At 42.0% G+C, this 20,766-nt stretch overlaps 1 protein-coding gene across 3 annotated transcripts in view; it reads left to right on the top strand.

The window, feature by feature from the left end:
• The window catches only part of CAB39 (calcium binding protein 39), an 83,516-nt gene extending 63,015 nt beyond the window's left edge, over positions 1-20,501 (top strand). For all 3 annotated transcript variants that reach the window (XM_046643443.1, XM_046643442.1, XM_046643444.1), the window contains 5 exons: positions 2,464-2,632; positions 9,720-9,779; positions 13,321-13,386; positions 17,135-17,278; positions 17,921-20,501. In XM_046643443.1, coding sequence (XP_046499399.1) covers positions 2,464-2,632; positions 9,720-9,779; positions 13,321-13,386; positions 17,135-17,278; positions 17,921-18,109 — 628 coding nt within the window. In that variant the 3' untranslated portion in view covers positions 18,110-20,501. The remainder of the gene's footprint in view (positions 1-2,463; positions 2,633-9,719; positions 9,780-13,320; positions 13,387-17,134; positions 17,279-17,920) is intronic.
• The last annotated feature ends 265 nt before the right edge of the window (positions 20,502-20,766 follow it).

The following is a 20,766-nucleotide window of genomic DNA, read 5'->3' as shown; positions in this document are numbered from 1 at the left end:
AAATAATCTTGTTGCTAGTGTTAGACTGCATCAGGAAGCAGACATTTTTTCACTGGCAATTTAAATGTTAATGTGCTCTCCACTCTAGTGCCAACAGGTTGTACAGCGTAACTGTTTGCCGTGTACTTATTGGTTTATGGTTTAATCATTTAAGACAAACTTGACAAACTGCCATCAAAACCTGCCCAACTTGTTGTACCAAACTGTCTTATCCTTGTCTTCCTAGTCTCTGCCTATTAAAGATCAGCAAAAATGAATTGTATCATGAGGCGTTTTGTGAACAGAGGTTTTGGTCATCTAACAGCCAGTCAGCATTCTAGCTACCAGACCATAGGTGATACAAAGGAATGCCGTTTTGATCTTGTTGAGGATCTGTGATGAGCATAGGTACCACAAAAGGATAATTCCACTAGGTAGCAGTTAGTACTGTAGGATTTCAGGGGATACATATGGGCTTCGTAAGGCAAGGCTTGCTAACAGAGATGGACTTAGGATGGAAGTTCCAGATGGTTTAGAGTTTGCATAGGCAGAAAAAAGAGAGTAGGTACAGGACAGGAATGAGCACAGTGATTGGCAACAATAAGGAGATAATGGGAGTATTTTATGGCAGAGTGGGAGATGGTGCTGTGCAGAGGGGCAGAGCTGATGAGGGCCAGGACACAAAGCCCAGCAGTTTGTCTTTGTTCGATTAGCAAGAAGAAATCGTTTTAAGCTCCTAAACTAGAAATGCTGTTGATTCACTTGTGTGTTGGGTAGATTTGTTAAGACAGAGCCTGAACAAAGATGCAGGTTAGGGGACACTTGCAGTTCTCTAGGTGTGAGTTCATCCAGCAGTGGGAATGGATAAAAGGAAAGGAAATTAAGGTGTTTCAAAGAACTATTACAAAGGACTAGCGAGACTGAAGATGGGAAGATTGGAAGTAGATAAAGAGGTGGGAGGTTTAGAACTGCGCTGTCCAATACAGTACCTACTAACCACATGTAATTATTTAATTTCAAATTAAATAACATTTAAAATTCAGTCTCTCAGTCATACTTCCCAAATTTCAAGTACTCAGTAGCCACATGTGGCTAGTAGCTACCGTAATGGCCAGCACAGACATAGAACATTTCCGTTATCAAAGAAAGTTCTCTTAGACCCGTTTTAGAGTTGTGTATCTTTAACAAAATAGTGATGCCAAATCATAGAAACAAGGAAGCAGAAGGTGGGGGGGTGGGTCTAGTTTGCAGGGGGAGATGAGATTTGATTTTAGACACAGAGAGTTTATGGTAGATCTTTACCTGAAGTTGTCCGGAGGCCACAGAAGATGCCTAACATAGTTCAGGAGTAGACATGAGTGAGGGAAATTTAGGACTCATGGTGGGAACCAGGAGATACTGTGGGCAGTCACTTGCAGGCCGGAGGCAACGGAGGAAAGACCTCAGCCCGGCAAGAACTAGGCACAGTCTGAGGGGTAGAAAGGAGAACTGGGAGAATTTTTTCTTCTTTTAAAGAGAGATGCAAAGATCAGCACTCTCGGGACACTAAGTAGTAGAATTTGTGTTATGAGAAGAGACCTTTTAGCCAAGAGAAGGTCTTTGCTAGTAGAATGTTGGGAAATGGAATTTGATTGTAGGAGACTGAGAGTGGCAAAGACATTAAAGCAGTGCATGCAGCTTGAAAGGCAGTGGAGGAAAAGAGTGATGTGTTTGAGCAGAATGGCAGAGTCCACCCTGAGAGGTTGGTGCATATCAGAAGGGAATATGGCTGAGGAGAAACGAGGTTTTCTTTCTGCTCACAGGGAAGGGAGAGGTGAGAGATGCCGAGATGAGTGCAGAGGAAGGCTGTGTGGAGAGCTGATGCTCAGGAGTCCCCGGTGCTCCCGGGAGAACCCCTAGGGCTTTCCTTGACAAGATGCTTGGGAAGCCCCCAAGGCCAGCCTTTCAACTTGATAGGGTTTATGTGTTGCCAAGAGTCTTGAAAGTACTAATTTGGAGTATTGAATTGAAGCAAAAAAATATAAACGCTGTGTTTTTGATAGACTTATTTAGATACTACGAATTTGAGAAACTATTTTGTTTCGTCTTGTTTTTTGATTCAGCTTCTGGTTTTTCTGAAGTGTTGAAAGCACCACATGTAAAACTAACCCCTATTTGGAGGTGTGACCCTAAATACTTCTCTTGAAATCTTTTAGCTTAAATAATGAACTAATGTTCACACGCTCATCCTCGTGGCTGTTATCTTTCTTTGGGTTCAAGCAGTCATCGTGTGTGTGTGTGTGTGTGTGTGTGTGTGTGTTGCGTGTGTGTTGTGTGTGTCCTCTAGAGTGGTCCCCCTGAGCACAGATTCTACTGTGAGAGAGACACCTTTTGTAACCTGCCCTGGTCACTTAGGATATGCCTGAAACTTCCTGTTCTAAACATTTGAACTGTTCAGTGTTGGAGTTTTAAAAGAGCAGTTGTATTTGTTTTTTCTTTTTGCAGATATGAATCTCCAGAAATAGCTCTAAATTGTGGAATAATGTTAAGAGAATGCATCAGACATGAACCACTTGCAAAAATCATTTTGTGGTCAGAACAGTTTTATGATTTCTTCAGATATGTGGAAATGTCAACATTTGACATAGCTTCAGATGCATTTGCCACATTCAAGGTAACATAAAAACTACAGACTTGTGAATATACTTGTAAGTCAAACTAACAGGTGTGTTGTTTTTCCTAAACCACCTCTACCCTCCTTGACTATACACGGCTGCCCTCTAGCGGGAAGAGAAGATATATTTTATATGTGTGTGAGTGATTTAGGTATGTGTGGAAGAGTCACAGCTTAAACAGGGTGGAGAAGTTAGATTCTAACATTTGTCTAAAAAACGAAAGTCCTGTGTGGTCAAAAATACACTTTTCTCTTTGGTTACCCATCAAGTACAATATATAGATATACAGTAAATCTGACAACCGGGTTTTTCTCCTATGTTGGAACATACTGCAGTTTCTTTGGTTAAGCACCAGATGAAGTAGTTGGCTTCTTGTTAGGACCATGTTAATTTGGAATACATATATCTTTAAGTACTCGGACCACATTTAGGACAGAGGTTTCCACATTGTGGACATCCCTGGGGAACAATGGACTTACCTCTCCCATCTCATAGGTGGGGCAGGGTGAGAGGTCGGGGCAGAATCATCTGCACTAGTCAAAGCATTATGTGTCCTCCCATCTCTGTCCACTTTATCTCCCTGTTGTGTATTTGTATAAATTAAATACACGTATGTTGTGTTACCACTGTACAACATGACATTTGTGTTTTGAATTGCAAGGTTCTGTGCTGTTTAAGGTATACAAATAAAGCAATAATCTCTATTAGTGTTTTTCACAATGAGAGTAAGCCTTTATATGTTGCATTCCCTTATAAAATGTCTGACCTTCTAAGTGAATATTTAGAACTGCTATTTTAAAATAATCAGAGTTAGTATGCTAACCTGCAGACTACTGTGTTCAGAAACGGTAAACACCGTTACAGTGAGAAGTGGCAAATTTTCTGGTGAGGGTTCAGTTTTATGATTATAAAGAGCTCCTGAGATAATGAGTACATGCCATTGTCTCTGGGTAAAATGTGTCCCTCCGAGCAAATGAACACCCTTAAAATAGGATGAAAGCCTGGGGGACCTAGCCATTAGGGTTTCACATTAAGTGAGAATAAAGTAGTAATGGTGGGAGAGGTGCCCAGGGATTTATTTTCCTGAAACCTTTAAAGAAGATGTCCGAAGCCTTAGGTGAGAACTCAGATACTTGTATTCATGTACAAAGCACAATGAAATGAGTTTGAGATTATAACGTAGTGGTAAATATGAAGTCTTGGGTATCACTGCACTTGGTGGGACAGGACCTAGGGGACGGGTATGCCCCACTCAGAAGTAGCAGACCTGTAATGAAGGGAAGTGTAGTGCACCATGTGGAAGAAAGCTGTGGGCCTGAGAGTGGCAGCACTCTGGGAGCAGGAGGGTGAGGGACGAGGAGAGGAGCAGCAGTGTACGGGACAGTGCACCAGACCGCCCAGCCAGTGGAGGACATGGGTGACGTGCTCCTGGCACAGATGGCAGGACAAAGAGGTGAGAGAGATGTGCTAACTACATGCCAGAAATGTGACTTGCAGAATCTGACAGTCTTCACTGGCCTTGCTGATAATTCCTCTCAGTAGGGTTACTTGTCTGAATTAATTTCTCACCCAGGAGAAAACGGTAATGATGGCATCACTGGGTTAAGCAGCCCTGTCAGGTCATGGTAGCCAGATAGGGAAAGGCTGGGCAGAGCCAGGCAAGTTGTCTCTACCTAAAGCAAGGAAACTTTAAAAAGCAACATAGGATTCTAAGGATGAGCTCTAGAAGAGAGAGCATTGAGAAGCTGGCTTAGCTTCTGTATCTCAGCCGCTTCTGATCACATAGAAAGAGGGGAGCTAAAGAGGCCCCTGAACAGAGAGCTCTCCAAGAAATAAGAGAGAGACCCAAACGAAGATAATGTATGGAGAGGCCCAGACCTTGCAAACAGACCGGAGCCACCTCCTCACCCTCCCTAGAGGAAGCTCCACTGCGCACTGCGCAGGGGACAGATGGCCAGGAGCCGTCTCACAGCCTCACGCTGAAGGCGCTGACCAGGAGGCACAGACAGCTGCCCCTCCTGGTTTGCTGTTGTCCTCTTTGCAGAGAATATTTCATAATGGGAAAGGAGACCAGATCCATGGTTCGTGCTTTCCTCTGAGAACGTGACCAGCAAATGCACCCTGTGCACAAAACCTGAAACAGATGCAGCTCATCCCTAACCCTGAGTTTAAAGCCCCTGGAACAGGTGCTGAGTCTTAAAAGGAAATGAAAACTACTTGCTCTAAATGTGTTCAAGATTCATAGCTCAAATGAATGGGTACTGAGACAGTTACGTCAGTAGCGAAACTTTTGTTAGTGAGGTTTTTTGTGTGTGTGGTTTTTTGGGTTTGTTTTTTTGGGTTTTTTTTGAGGAATTACAGAGATGGCAGGGGCATCAGAAGGCCAACAAATATATTTCCAATTTTCCAGAGTAAAAGAAGGTAGATTCCCCAGAGAGGCTGGTGGAGCTTGGAGCTTGATGTTATCCCTGAGTAAGGTTCTAGAAAGTATTTCTAAAGAGATGATTTCTGAGCACTTTGGAAAGGAAACCGTGTACCCACAGCCAGCATGGATTCACTACGAGTAAGTTCAGTCACATTCATCTCTTAGCTGCCAGTGGGTCAGAGGCTCAGCGGCGTGGCCGCCGGGGTTCGCTGCCCAGCTCTGCTGCTGATTTGACTTGACTCTTCACCAGCTGAAATGTGGGTAATAATACTAGTATGTTAGGGTTATTGTGCCACTCACAGTATGTGTGCAGTAAATGGTAGCTGTTAGAATGATTTGTTTGTGACAATGAGGGTATGCCAGATGTTGGATAATTGTACAGATCTATTTCATGGAAACAATGAAACGATGAGGAGCTAGATGAATTTTCAGCATAGTGATTCGCAACTAATTGAATGCATAAAGTGCTTCAAAATAGATTGCCATCACTCTGAGAGAAATTTCCAGTGGATATCCACTGGGCTTTGCCTCCACTCAGTCCAATTGAACATTTTTATTAATGACTTAGATGAAGGGTGACAAGGCATACTTATCAAATGGGTAGGTGATAGCCACGAAGGGAAAGATAGCAGATAGCAGTGGTCCTACAATAAGGCTTCATAAAGATCCAGAGAGGCCAGAATATAACAGGATGAAATTACAGATAACTGAGGTCTTCCACTTGAGAGGACCCAACTGTATAAATGTGGGCCGGAGGAATAAAGCATAATAATAACAGTTAACACTAAATGTAATAATTACTGAGTATAATAATTACTAAAATGTAGGTAACTTCTTATGATACTCAAACAACCCTATGAAGGAGGTACTGATATTATCTCCTTTACAGATAAGGACACTGAAGCCTAGAAATGTTGAGTGAAGTCAGACAGTAGATGGGGAATCCAGAATTTGAACCCAGACAGTCTGACTACAGAGCCCACTCTGAGTAAACAAAATTCTGAATACATCCAGTAAAATTAAACAGTATGATGATGCTGCCACAAGGCTACATGTGACCACATAGTGTGTGACCTAAGGAGCTGTTGATGGTCTCACCCCACTATAAGCTTATCAGGTAACAACACATAAATGTGTTCCATTCCAGGCGCTACCCTTTAAGAGGCACATAGACAAATAGATGACTTTCAGAAGACAGTAGATGGTGAGGGGGACTCAGAACCTGTCATTCGAGGAGTGGTTAAAGGGACTGGACGTATTTAGCCTGGAGAAGAGAAGACTCGGTAGGGACTTGCCATGAGAACACTACTTGGATTTGAAGTGGGGTCCTGTAGAAAATGGATGAAACCTATTTCTGTCAGCTCTGACAGCTTCTGGAAATAACCTGGGGATAGGATTTGACTCTAGCACAGGAAGGACTTTCTAAGTCTAAGAGCTCCGAAGGTGAACCACACGGTTAGAAGAATTGAGTTTCTTGTCCTTGGACATAGTCAAGCATCAAGTGGAAAATTAGGCCAATCAGCTTGCCAAGGCTATGTGAAAGGAAGCCTTCTGGATTAGCAGCATTTCTTCAGGGATTCCAGGACTATCTTATCACGTGATGTTTTGGGCTCAAACTCATGTAATTTTTAGGAATCTTTTTTAATTCAGCCCACCCTAAAAGTTGGCTGCTCAATCTGCTGGACTTGGGAGATGATCGCTGGCCTTTCTCCAAGTTATGCCAGGGCCTGGGTGTACTGGACTTTAGACAGGCGGGAAATCAGGAGTCCTGTTCTTCTCCCTGCCTCTGGCGGACTAACAGCTCTGCTGGTCTGGGACCACATGTACCCTGTATCCTTTGCAGGTGGCTGACCAGAGGCTACTGCATGACCTTTTTCTTTCATCTTCCATTCTTTTGGTTTCTGTCCCCCACACCATGGTTTGAGCTCTCCAAAGCTCCTGGCTCTAGTCCCTGGAGTAAAGTTCCTTCTTATCTCTCAGTAGATTGAGGCTCTGCCCAAGTCCGCACCTCCCTTTTTCCCAGCTTAGTGTCAGCCTTTTTCTTGGTGCTGGCTCTCCACAATTGTTCGTTTCCTACCAATGTTTTATTCTCCCTCCAGGCCCTGGCATGGCCCTTCTTAACAAACGACTTCCATACTCTCATGCACTGGAGCCTTGTCAGAGCACCTCTTTTCAATCTCTCCTACCCCAAGGCCATTAAGATTTGATTCCTAGATTGGCAGTGGTTTCCTGAGTGTCCTGGTCTCTTTAAACTAGATGATAACAAATAGGATCTCCCATAGATGGGGAGATGTTGGAGGCTTTCCTTTTCCTGTGTTGCCAAACTAGGAGCCTCTTGCTCCTACTTGAGATATCATTCAGAGTAAATAGTCACCTTACTCAAACCTTCAGTAAAATTCTGTTGCACAACGTGGTTAGGACCTTTGCTTTTTGGAGCAATACTTTCTACCTGCCTGTTCCTAAGAATCCAACCCCAGTTGAGAGCCAGTGTCTCTGAGACACCCTCCTTTCGCACTCTCTTCCGTCAGATTATGACAGAGTGGTGAGTGCCGCACTGGGTTCCTTTCGCTGTCCTTCCTCATATTGGCCTCAAGAGTGATTTAGCCACAAAAAAAAGTATAAGAGATACTTAGTCTCACATGGATCCTAACACACAAATCCCTTAATCTGCTTATTCATTAGTTCATTCGGTTCTTTCCGCAAGTCTCTAGGAGCCTGCCCTGTGTCGGGCACTGTTCTTTAGGTGCTGAGGTTCGGCAGTGACCATAGACAAGCCCTGCCCTTGAGGCTCCTACGCTGGGAGACCGCCATAAACAGACCGCACTGCGTGTTAGAAGGAGGGGAGTTCTCCTTAACACACACGTTTACCATGTTCCCTTAAAGTTCTCAAGTTTCTCTCTCCCTTACATCTGACCCTGTGGACCAATATACTAAGATAATATAAATCTCCTATCCTTGCCATCTCCTCCTTCCCCATATAGAGAAGCTTCATGGCACTTCTTTCCACATTCTTGAGGATACTCAAAATAGACTCCAGATTTCTGATTTTGCCTGTTTAATCCCCAAGGGAGATTGGGAAATAGTTGGGCAAGTCTTTCCTGGACATACGACATACCCTGCCCAGCAGTTTGAACACCTGTAAGTCTTTGGGGTGGAGTTAGAAGCCGTTCTAAAAGCATGCTTTGAGGACTGCTTAATGTGATGTTTTCCCAAACATGTTCCCTGATTGTGTTGGTTCATTCATTTAATAAGACTATGCTCTTACTATGTGCTGGGCACTGCATAGGTGCTGGAGATTCAAAGATTAGTAAAAATAGACATAACCCTTGTATTTATAGAATTTACAGTCTGGCATGAGAGACACATTAATCAGATAATCCCACAGATGTGAAGTCACAACTGTGATCGTGCTTTCGTGCCAGTGACCTGTCAGGAGGGATCCCTACGAAGTGATACTTGAGTCGAGGTCTGAAGGTAGTAGGTAACTGGGCTGAGGGCAAAGTCTGTGTAGAGAAGGCCTTTCGAGGCAGGATGTTAACAAAGTAGGCAACAGAAGAGCTCCCTGCAGAATCTCTCGAGACTTCAGGGATCCCCATGAGGGAACCAGAGCTGTAGCGCTCTCTACGTCTGTTTGACCATAGGACATTTCTTAGAGCACTTCTCAGGACCAGTATAACCCTCGGACACACTGCAGGAAACACCAGTTCACCATACCCTGGGTAACTTTCACATATAAACCTTAAGAAAAAAGTCAGGAAAAGTTGCTTCAGAGGAAGGAGATTATTGGCATCAACCTGTCCAGTAGGCAGCTCTAAAGTGTTACTCATTAATTCACCAGATATTGACTGGCCATTCCTGCTGTCACATGTCCGCGTTCTCATTCCCACCTGGTGAGACCAAGGCTGGTCCATTGCTAACTTCCAGATCCTCAAAGGCAGGGACCACATCTTTTTTCTTTGTAACCCCAGCACCTAGAACTTTACCTGGCACATGGTAGATATTTTCTGAATGAATGATCCTTGAGTTCTTCCAGGAAAATCCATGGGGTGAGGCATAAGCTCTGTTTCATAGTTATGCAGAATTGGACTCTAGGGCATACTGATTTTTGATTCTACATTTTTGCAGCATTATTCTGCTTACTTAGAAGTTAATGTTTATAATATGATGGGGCTTTTAAAAAACATTCTATGTCTGTAAGAGATTGCATTAGATATGAAACTGTAGTTGAATTTAGGAGGAAGAAAATGGAACCTCCAATACATTTTCTAATAAAGGAAATTTCCTCTTTCCCCACCAGGAGCAGTACTCTATTTGACATTTTACCACAGCTGTTTACTTTTATTTCACTTCAATTCTTTATTCCCTTTGTTTGAGTTGGTATTTCCCTTGCCTTATATGTTGTTTTTTTAAATTTTTCCTTCTAAGAACTGTAGACATGGGACTAATCATAATCATTAAATCACAATTTTAAGTTATTGATTGTATTTATTCTGATATAGAATCAACATTTTTAATATGATTCATGCTCAAATGTTTTTAAGTATAGTCATTTTTAACATCAGTTTTTATCAGGTAAAATGGCGTGGAATGTTTTAGGATTCTCTTTTCTAAAAGAACCTGAATGCAAAACAACTATAAAAATATATTTTTCTTTTTTTTAGGATTTACTTACAAGACATAAATTGCTCAGTGCAGAATTTTTGGAACAGCATTATGATAGAGTAAGTACATGAAATATTATTCTGAAATAGAAAATTGTAATTTTTGTTACCAGAAATGAAAGATTTAAATTAGATTTTGTGCCAGAATATCTTTTTGCATGTGTAATGTTTTAAGATAGTGCTAAAGTCATTGCTGTACTGAAATGAGCTATATAGAGTGTTCCTTGGTCAGAAGCAGACTTTTTTCTTTGATTGACACACTGCCCTTTGCATCTTTTCTTGCTTTAGGAGAGGAAAATAAAGCACTTTGCTGCTGAATGATAATATACAGTTAAGATAAAAGGAAAATTATTATCTGACTTCCTAACTCTCCCTTCCTTTCCGTCAGTTGTTCACATTCCTGCTGCTTACAAATAGCAAGAAAGGGAGGCAGCAGCCGATAGGATGAGAAGAGCGCTAGCCTAGAGGAGGCAGGACCCAGTTCTGCCCCAGCTCTCCTGCCGACTCCTTCTGGCCACAACCAAGGCCATTACCGCTGGAGGACTCAGAAGTCTGTCCTTATTTGTAAAATGAGGACATTGGACTAGCCCAGCAGTAAGGGCCTTCCAGCTTGAGTCGATGTCAGACTTCCTGGTAGTAGAAGGCCAGAGGTTTGTAACTGATTCTGAGTGCTCTGATAACCTGATTGCCCTGGACCCTCAAGCAACCTGCAGGCCAGTGTCAGATGTTCTCTTCCACCACGTGCCGGCTCTGCTCTCCATGATGCCCATGAGCAAGTCCTAATGCCATGCTAGTTTAACTTACACGTTTTCCAAGATCTCAGAGGTGCTCTTAGAGAAGATTTGATAAGAACAATCCACTTAAAATTCCTATTTCTCCCACAAGATTTGGCTTAGGTTTTCATTCTTCTACTAGTGATTTGAATTTTTGAAATCCTAGATGTTAATACTTCATTGTTTGCTTTGCTCTTCAACTAAATTATAAGATTCAGTCTTATAAACATCTTATGAAAGTGAAAACCTCTGCTTTCTGCTTCCTTTGCGTTCCTTTTTCCCATCTCCCCTCCCGGTAGCACTGTAACGCACTGCTGAGTGCGTAGTGAGTCCCTCAGAAAAGCCTCAAGTGAATTTCAACCTCGCTGGCCATTTATTGTTATTTCTGCCCGTGTGCGTTTGGATGTGAATGTGTTTGTTGGTTTAAAATGACAGCACGGTCATCTTGTTGGTGCCTTTCTATAGTAGTTAAAACACATGGGCTTGGGCACAAGACTGCCTGGAGTCTGGCTTCACGTCCTACACCATGTGCTGCCAGACCTTGGGCAGCTGCTCTCATTCACCCTCTGTGCCTTCAGGATCTTCAGCCCTAAAAGAAGGCTCATGATCGTACCTTACTCCAGGGTTGTTTTGAGGATTAAATAAGAACGTGTGTGTCAAGTGCATGACCCAGGGCCTGGGACAGTAAGCATCTAGTAAACTTAGCTGTATTATTTTTATTAACACATGGTCTCAAATTTTTCTAACATACCAGTACCTTAATTTAAAGTCTACCAAAGATACAAACTAAATTTCTAAGAAATTTACTGCAGTGACATCAGTTTAATTTTGCCATAAAATATTTTCCTGCATGTTATTAATGGATAACATTGATTAATAGGATTTTAGAAAAATTCGTGTGAGGCAACTAACAGAAATGTATACATTAAAAGATTGCAGTATCTGTAAAGCCAAATAGATGCCCGTTACTCAAAGGAAACCACCTTTTCTAGTCCTGGGACCTGAAACAAATTTGTCCCACTGGCACTCTTAGAGGGGAATTAAATCACGGTGTCACGTAGTGGACACAGTCCTCAAGGTGACTCTGCCATCAGTCAAATGCTCAACTGTTGCAGTTCCCTGAGAGCAAATCCTTGAGGAGCCCAAACAGTGCCCATCCTCTGTCCTAATCCTTATTCCTAAGTCAAGGACAGGATCTGACCCATCTGGAGGAATGTTATGGACATACTCTTTGGGCAGTTCTCCGTGAGAAGAATTTCTTACAACTAAGACTTATGGAGCAGAAAATGTTAACTTGGATTTTCTGTCAAGAACTTGGGGTGTACATATTCTGTTACTGGTTAAAGACAGATCCAATTGTTTTGATCATCAGTTTGATGATCATTTGAGGAGAGGGTAGGGTTAAAAGTCTTCTCTGAAAAGAGAGAAGTCTAACTTGCTTGCATACTAAATAGATGGCCATCCCACCTCTGCCTAGAGGTGAGCAAAAGGAATAATGCACAGGCAGTGCTGGGTTAGCTCTAAACCAAGGGTCAGAAAACCTTTTCCACAAAGGGCCAGAAAGTAAGTATTTAACGCTTTGTGGGCCGTGGGGTCTCTGTCAGTTCTCCTGTCTGTTGTACTGCGAAAGCAGCCGTAAACTTCATAAAATTCATAAAGGAATTTGTTTACAATAAATGAATGAGCATGTGTTCCAGTAGAACTTTATTTATAAAAAACACACAACAGGCTGAATTTGGCCTGTGAGCCATAGCCTCCTCTAACCACAGATGATTGCTGGCCTGATAAGGACCCATCATAAAGCATAGGCACTACGAGTTTTAGCATGTCAGACTGCAGAGCAGGCTTCCTTACCACCAACCACGACCAAGGAAAGCCTCAGTAAAGCACTGACAGCCAACAGAGTCATACTAGTACTGCAAACTTTGGGAACTCCAAAAACCTGTTCAAAGTTAAAACAAAACGTATATATGTCTATCTGTATTTATATATGTAAATCTTAAAGCTAACCAGCCTTCTCTCCTAACTTCTCGAAAGTGTGACCTTGGCCTCTGTGCGCCCTCATTTCCATTTCCTACTTCACTGCTGTGATCCAGCTGCTTCTACCCCTTAAATCCCAGTGACAGGGTCCTTGGCAGTGAGCAGCGTTTCGTACATCTAGTGCACCTTGTCAGTTCTTACGTCGGTAGCATTTTGCATTCTCCAGGTCTTCATTTGTGTGTTCTTCCCTTTTTATCCCCAAAGAATTTCTTTTCTCCTCCCCATTTCTAAATGGTATTCCTCCCATTACTCAAGTTTGAGCCCAAGTCGTACCTTCTCTAGGGCATCTGCCTATTTAACACAGCGCTGAATTTCGCCTCTGTTCTATTTTAATTACTTTCTCTCCTTGCTTGATGCATTGAAAGAGCAGGTAACTTTTCTCTTTGTGGTTGTGTTTTGGACTAGTTTAGTTCTTGTCTGTAAATACGAATTTTTTCATTTAACACCAAGAAATGAGAGCTGACTCAGTGAGGAAACAGTGAGGGGAGGGGAGTGATAGTTTGTGCATATGGAGTTTGGGTAATGGAAGAGGAGCAGATTTAAGCTCTCTATGGGCCTGGCTAGCCCTGGGAGGGGATTGGTCCCAGGAGCCGTCTTCATGGAGGTAGTCAGCGTGCATCCCCCTGGGGGTCTCTGAGCACATCGGAGGAAGGCGTGAAACAGACGGGAGGAGGTGAGCTTGGGCACCGGTTGGACTTTGCAATGTTAGAAGTTTGTACTCAGCCTTTATGATGTGATCTACCAATCTTTAAAAAAAAATAACCCTAACATGTTTTCTTATCTCTTAGTTCTTCAGTGAATATGAGAAGTTACTTCATTCGGAAAATTATGTGACAAAAAGACAGTCACTCAAGGTATGATGGATCGTTTATTTTATGTGGTTTATTTCTCTTCACCCTATGTTTGAATTTTGGGTTTGGGGAAAGGGAGATATGCTGGTATGGTTCTTAGACCTTTGGGGGAGAATACATTTGTCCGTGGTCAAGATTTCTCTGGAAAGGAACAGGGTTCAGCAGTGGTCCACAGGGCCACTACCCACCTCTTTGTAAGTTAGAGTTACCAAAATGGGGGACACAGCATTTTGAAGAGGACTTTCTCTCTCAGCAGTGCAGTGTTTTAGATTTTGAAGTGTATTTTTAAACTTAGAATCCTATCAACTAGATAAAGGCAGTGCAGTTGTGCACTCCCCAGATGCTGCCTGAATGGCACAGGCTTGCCGTGGGGAGGGGGGTGGGGGATGGGTGCGGGTGATGAAACTGGGGACCATAGACGGGTTCGGTTGCTTCGTATCACAAGAGGATATGGACAGTTCCATTGGAAACTTAAATTTAAGACTTAAGACTCTAGAATAGCGGTTGGCAAACTACAGCCCATGGGCCAAATCTAGCCCACTGCCTATTTTTATACATAAAGGGTTTGGGTTTTTTTTCTGTATATATAAAGTGTTATTGGAACACAGACATATTCATTTATTTATGTATTATCTATGGCAGTTTCAGGCCACAACAGCAGATTTGAATGGTTGCCCTAGAGACAGTATGGTCTGCCAAGTCTAAAATATTTACTCTCTATCCCTTTACAGAAAGTATGCTGACTCCTCCTCTAGAAAATTCTTAGTTAATCAATGCGTACCCCTCATTGTGTCAGTAAGTGGTCCTGACGGGAATTATAGATGGAATCAGAAAGGATTTTGAAAAAAAATCATAATTCCATTTATATTTTTTGCCAGGTCCACTTTAAATTCTATTCTGCCCAGAGTTCTTCCCCTCAGAGGTGTCTGAATCCATTTGGATCAAGACTCCATTCCTACTTCCCTCCTACCTGGGGCCATCACCCTAGAAGACCTTATCTTTCTATGGAAATTGACTAAAGGACATCAGCAGCATCTGTTAACCTGTGTCCTTTGATAAGAACACTCTCTACCATCTGAATTTCCAAAAGAATCCTTTCCTTCTGGCCAGTTACTTCCTTCTTTCCTCTTAAAGCTGTAACTCCCACAGTCGGGGCTAATAATAGCCACAACCGGAAATGCGTCATTACTGAAATAGTCCAGTGAGGTTGGGGTGCTTTCCACTCATTGCTATTGCTTGGGCCTAGCCTCCCAGCCACCCCCAGTCCAGTGTCGGGGATCCTTAATCTATTTCCCATCTCCAGGTCTTCTGGCTAGATGACCGCTGGTGAGTCTAATGGCTGATAAGAGCAATCTTTTCAGTTTCGGGGGTGGATGCAATCCTTCTGGCAGCTGTTTAAGGAATTTTTCCTCTCGGTACGTCAGTGTAATATAGTGTAGGCTCCCCTGTGGTCCTCAAAGTGAAGTAGACATATGCCAGGATCTTCTTTTATCCAAGGGCCAAGACGTCCGGCGCTCCCCAGCAGTCACACAGAGCAGCTGGGAGGAGTCATTGTCTTCTAAGGCCAAGGAGGCCAGACGGGATTGCCTGCAATAGTAGCTTCCAGGGCTAGGACCGCCTCACAGGGGAGAAAATGTTTTTTTATTGGCAAATCAGTAGACTTTGACCATATTCTGAATTCTTGGGCTGTTTAGATAAGGAGAAAGGCTTTCGAGACCTTTCTGCCACTTCAGAATCACCAGCCTGAGAAGGAAGCTTGAGGCGGCCATGTGTGAGACCTTGGTGGGGGGCATGAGCACGTCGCCCACTCACGCCGCTCCCTGTAGCTCCTAACACCTGGGGAGCACCCGGAGCGGCTGGGAGGCCCCGTGGTGCTTTAAAATGGATTTTAGTTAGTACTTTCTTTTCCGCAGCTGTGTGGGCATTTATTTATTCCTATATTTATTTTACTGACAAATTTGTATTCCCTGTGCAAGACTTCCACTTTTTTATTTTTACGTCAAAAGAAATGTAAAGAATTATCAGTCGTCCTCCTCCAGACAACCAAATTGAAATGAGCCGTTTTCAGTATTTCTTTGGTTTCTGTGACAGAAAATGAACACAAATAAACCCATAAAACTTCACATACTTAATACTAACTTTCGAGGCTTCAACAGAGTAAATGCTGGTTGGTCCTTACCTTGAAAGTTACAGATTTTGTGATTCCGATTGCTGTGAAGCCTCTCTGCTTTTGAGTTCTTCCTATAAATTCTTTATAAACCCTAACTAGAATAGATTTGTTTTCCTGCACACCCGGTTGTTTTTTATTTAGTTTGATGACATGTTACTTACCTAGAGATGAGTTATCTGGAAAGTTCAGGGATCTAGAACATAGCCAGGAACCCAGAAGGGAATTAACAGAAGCAATTAAACGATGGCGAAGTAGCTCTGTGTGCACATTTTCCTTCCCTTAGAGCCCACTCCGGGCCTCTCTAGACTCAGGTCTAACCTGCGTCACATGATTCACGCTTTACTTCTCACTACACTCTCAGGAGAGGTGGGTACTGTTTATACACTCCCATTGTACGCACGATGAACCTGAAGCACAGAGAAGTTCAATAATGTGCTCGAGGTTACAGAGCTCACAAGGAGTGGAGAGCCAGCATTCAAAGCCCGGCAGGGGGTGCCAGGCCAGGCTCTGCCCCACTGTGCTGCTGCCTCCGTTCACAAGGACCACAGCCTGGCTCCTCCCCGCTGCATGTTACACCGCCTGCATGCTCAGCCTCCACTCGAAGCTGGCACACTGGCAACAGGAAGAGGGGACTGCTGGTTTCAGAAAAAGAAAAATCTAGAACAAGCAGTGGCGGTTTAAAAATTAAGGGCTGATATGGCATAATCAGCTCTTGTAGAACTCAGTAAGCCCTGAAGGCACAGACATTTTTTTTAATTAACATCATTAACGAGGAGGAGTCACTAAGAAAAACTTGGAGTATCTTCAGGATACTTTGCTTAAGAAGGAACAGAAAAGTATTTGTTTTTATAAACCTTTCTGAATCAAATATAATAAAATGATAAGTTTGGCATGTTCAGGGGTAAGTGTATAGAAAACTTTGGACATGAAACCCTTTGTCCTGTGAAGTTCAGATAAATCAAAAAAATATTAACACTTTTTACTTAAGCTAAAGTTTGTAGTTAGTTAAACAAGAAATATCAATAACTTCTGACTATTTTCTTGGATAGTTTCTTTTTAGTGAGATAACATAAATGCATATGTTAAGAGTAGGCTCTGACAGGGGCTGGCCCTGTGGCTGTGTGGTTATAGTTCCACACGCTCAGCTTCGGTGGCCCAGGTTCAGATCCTGGGCATGGACCTAGTCCACTCATCAGCCATGCTGTGGAGGCATCCCACACACAGAGTGGAGGAAGATTGGCTCAGATGTTAGCTCAGGGTGAATCTTCCTCACACACACACAAAAGTAGGCTCTGACAGTCTCAGATTCTGGGCCAGGTGTGCTTTGAATGTCCTCTTCAGAGAGCAGTGCCGACTCACCATCGGCTTAAACCCCAAAGGGAAGGTGGGTGTTCAAGTGGCAGAGAGTGGGCACTCAGTAGTCTTTAGGTCATAATTCAGTTTAGTCCACCTGTCTTTTGAGTGCCTACCAGTATTCTGTGCTTAATAATGATAATTATGAAATGAATTATTTTGTAAATCTTGGTTTTTACTTCAAATCTTAATGATAGTTTAAGAGTAATTGTTTAAATGTCTTCTCAGCTTCTCGGTGAACTACTATTAGACAGACACAACTTCACAATTATGACAAAATACATCAGTAAACCTGAGAACCTCAAATTAATGATGAACCTTCTGCGAGACAAAAGTCGTAACATCCAGTTTGAGGCCTTTCATGTTTTTAAGGTATAGTACTAAAATCATAGACAGTATTTCCCTCTGGAGTTGTTAGTCTCATTTCATTTACAAATTACTGAAATATTACTAGCCTCATTTTGGTAATCTAAGTGATACAGTTCAGTTAATTTTCATATTTGTGTGGTACAACATTTAAACAGAAAAATAGACCCAGAAACAGTGTGTACCACTTGGATTTGGGACCAAGAAACGTTTGTTTATAGAGGAGTGTTATTTATCTTTGGTGTGGAAGATTATTAATCACAAAGTAAAGGGTAATTCATTTCTTAATGCTTTCCATGGAGGTTTTTATTCTTAAAATGCATTCTGACCTTCTGCGCCCAGAAATAATTTCTGCCCATTTTTATCCTAAAATCAAAGTCTATATGTACGTATAATACCGACTACTAAGTTTCAGAGCATGAATGAATGTGTCAATCCTCTTTGTGCTAAAATATGCAATTCTTTTTTTTTTTTTTTTTCCAAATTGTAAAATAAGGTCTTCTAAAGCAAAAACCTCTGGAGTAATTGTCCTGGCCTCACCACAGGCCCGGGGGCACGGATTGTGCACTGCGCATGCCCTGCTCGCTGCAGCGCACGTGGCTTGGTGTCGGTCTTCCCTGTGACTGATGTTGATTTCTCTCCGTGCAGGTGTTTGTGGCCAATCCCAACAAGACGCAGCCCATCCTCGACATCCTCCTCAAGAACCAGACCAAACTCATAGAGTTCCTCAGCAAGTTTCAGAATGACAGGACCGAGGACGAACAGTTTAACGATGAGAAGACCTATTTAGTTAAACAGATCAGGGATTTGAAGAGACCAGCTCAGCAAGAAGCCTAATTTCCAATAAACATCTAAAATATTAAATCCAAATTCAGCATTTGCTGTTAGCTATTCAGCATCAGGCACTCTTATCGATTCATGAGGAACATTACTGCTAATCTGCTGTTAAGTGAACGGTTTTTCATTTTACCTTTTTTGTTTATTTTAGTCCAAGTTGGAGAACTTAGCTGCTGCTTTCTTGCACACTAGAGCACACGTGGACTTTCTCTTGATCTTTGTGTCATTTCAGAATTCAAAGACTCCGTTGGCCGTAGGAGTTCTGAGCACGGCTGGGTTCATGAAGGCAAACGCAAGGATGGCAGTGGTTTAGGGAAGGAGGGCCTTGGTGTTGTCAGATGACACCCACGTGTTTGCGTTTATCTCTGTTAAAGGTCTGAGCGAAGATCCTTGGTAAGATGGTTGCCTTCACTAAAGGAAGATTGTGCAGAGCTTTGTTTGAAATCCGAGGGGAACTGTATCCAAGATGTGAGCTTTTGGGGCGGATAAAGTTGACATGCGAATAAATCGATACTGAAACTTAGCAACTTCTCAAAAGTGTGAAGCTTCATAAGGTCATAAGGAAAATGTATATATGCTTTTCACGGCTTTCTAGAATTTTTTGACATTTGATTTTCTTGAGACTTGTAAACCTGGATATGTCAAAGGGTATTTGTTAATTTTACTTTTTGAAGGTATTTTAAAACAGTAGAGCTAGCAGCGACACCTCGCATTTCATTTCAACGATGCTTACAGGTTTCTTTTGTATATAATTCTTAGAGTGCTCATTTCTTTTAAATGATTTAATTTGTACAGCAGAGGAATGTTATTGTATTAGTATGTAACTATTACCTAATATTGAGTTTTTGCAAAAAATGAATGCTCATATGTAATTGAAATACTTCAGATCACATGAAAATGCTGATTTAACGTTTAAGTATCACAGCATTAAAAGAAAAAAAAGTAAACCAATCCTTTGTATTCAGTTATCTGCTGGGGTGCCATCAATAGGCTAAGATACAGACCTGGAATTCAATCAGCTACACTCTCCTGCGTAATATTGGCCTTATTCCTTTAAAATGAGTCAGGAGTTCGCCAGCTCTATGGATGATACCGATTATGCTAAATTAATGCTGATTCTTTGTGTGTGTGGGAACCTCTGTAGAGCACCTTTTCTTTCTTAGAGTAAGTAACCCAGTACAATAGTTGTGAGACTGAATAATTAAAACTTCGGCTTCTCTTAGGAAAAGAAGAGTTTCTAGTCATAGGTGTCCTATGGGGAAATTTATTTTTTTTAATGTCCTGTTCCATAATGCTGCAAATTATCAGTATTTATAAAGTAACTGATTTTGCACCACTCTTTTGTTACTGTGACCACAGCAGAACAACGTCTCCTAGAATCTATGTGTCAAGTTCTTAGAATGGTGTCTGTTCATCTTAGTGATGCGAAGATCACAACTAACAACTTACAAATCCAAGTTTGCCAGTTCGAGTTCAGCATGGCTGTAGCTGATTAAGAAATTTATATAATTATCCTTTGCTAGCCTCTCTTACTAACTGAATTATGCATCAGCCAGCAAAACGAGACTCCCAAGTAAGGTTTCAGGAGGTTTTAAGACCTCCTTCTAGGAACACCAGTTAGAAAATAGCTCCCGAACATCTAGATGTATTTCATTCTCTTTAATTAAGATGACAGTCTACATTATAATTGGTTTTCCTGAGGCTGTCTTTACCAAAATCTGAGTAAAATAATTCATGTTTTTCTATTGGAAGTAGGGAAAGTGATCCAAGCTCCTTTGAAATGCAAACATCCAGTGTTTAGGAAGGCAGACGTGGCCGTGATGAAACGCTCTGGGTCTTGCGGTCTAGCGCTGTGATCTGGATGTGGTGTGAGCACATCAGTTACACCGAGCGGAAGAGAGGTTTCCGTGCCAAGCTGGGTCTTAGAACTTGAAACAACAGAACAGCTTCCATGCTGGCAGTGCCATCAGCACTAGAGGCCTTTGTGTGGGGAACACTCAGGGGTGCAGCGTGTCAAAGAAAACATCGGTGTGTTACTAGCGCATTGGAATCTGGAGAAAGTTAAGACTTTTTTTTGGTTACTTTGTTTTTAAACAAAAATGTGAAAACATTCAAAGTTGAAAAGTTGCATTTGAAGTTATGATCATTTAATATATTCATATTACCAAAACTATTATACTGGAAGTGGTTTCTTTTTGTGTTATAAAGGTTTAATTTTACATAAGTCAGTTACTCAATGTGATTTTTAACCCTTAAAAAAAAAAAATGAGATGTATACACTTGTTAACAATGCCATGAAAGCATTTCCTTTCTCCCGAGGAAAAGTAAATTTCTTATCAGAATATCTGGCTGGCCCTGTAATTTAAATTAAAATAAAACTTTGGAGAAACAGCATGGTCCATTTTTATGACGTCTTATGGCTAGTTGCATTTCTGTCACTATGAACAGCGCCATCAGGAGATACACCAGCACAAATTTTGTCACAAACTGTAACTGGAGACAGTTAACATACATGCCTCTCTTAAGTCTTTTTTCCTGTTCAGATTTTTTTTCTTGGTGTCAAAAGTGCAATTTCCCTCTGCTTTGGCGGCCCAGAGTTTGCTGGTTTTGATCCTGGGCGTGGACCTACACATCGCTCATCAAGCCATGCTGTGGTG

Source organism: Equus quagga, chromosome 17, assembly GCF_021613505.1.
Source record: "Equus quagga isolate Etosha38 chromosome 17, UCLA_HA_Equagga_1.0, whole genome shotgun sequence".
Classification (NCBI taxonomy): Eukaryota; Metazoa; Chordata; class Mammalia; order Perissodactyla; family Equidae; genus Equus; species Equus quagga.
This window is presented reverse-complemented; position numbering and strand designations above follow the sequence as displayed.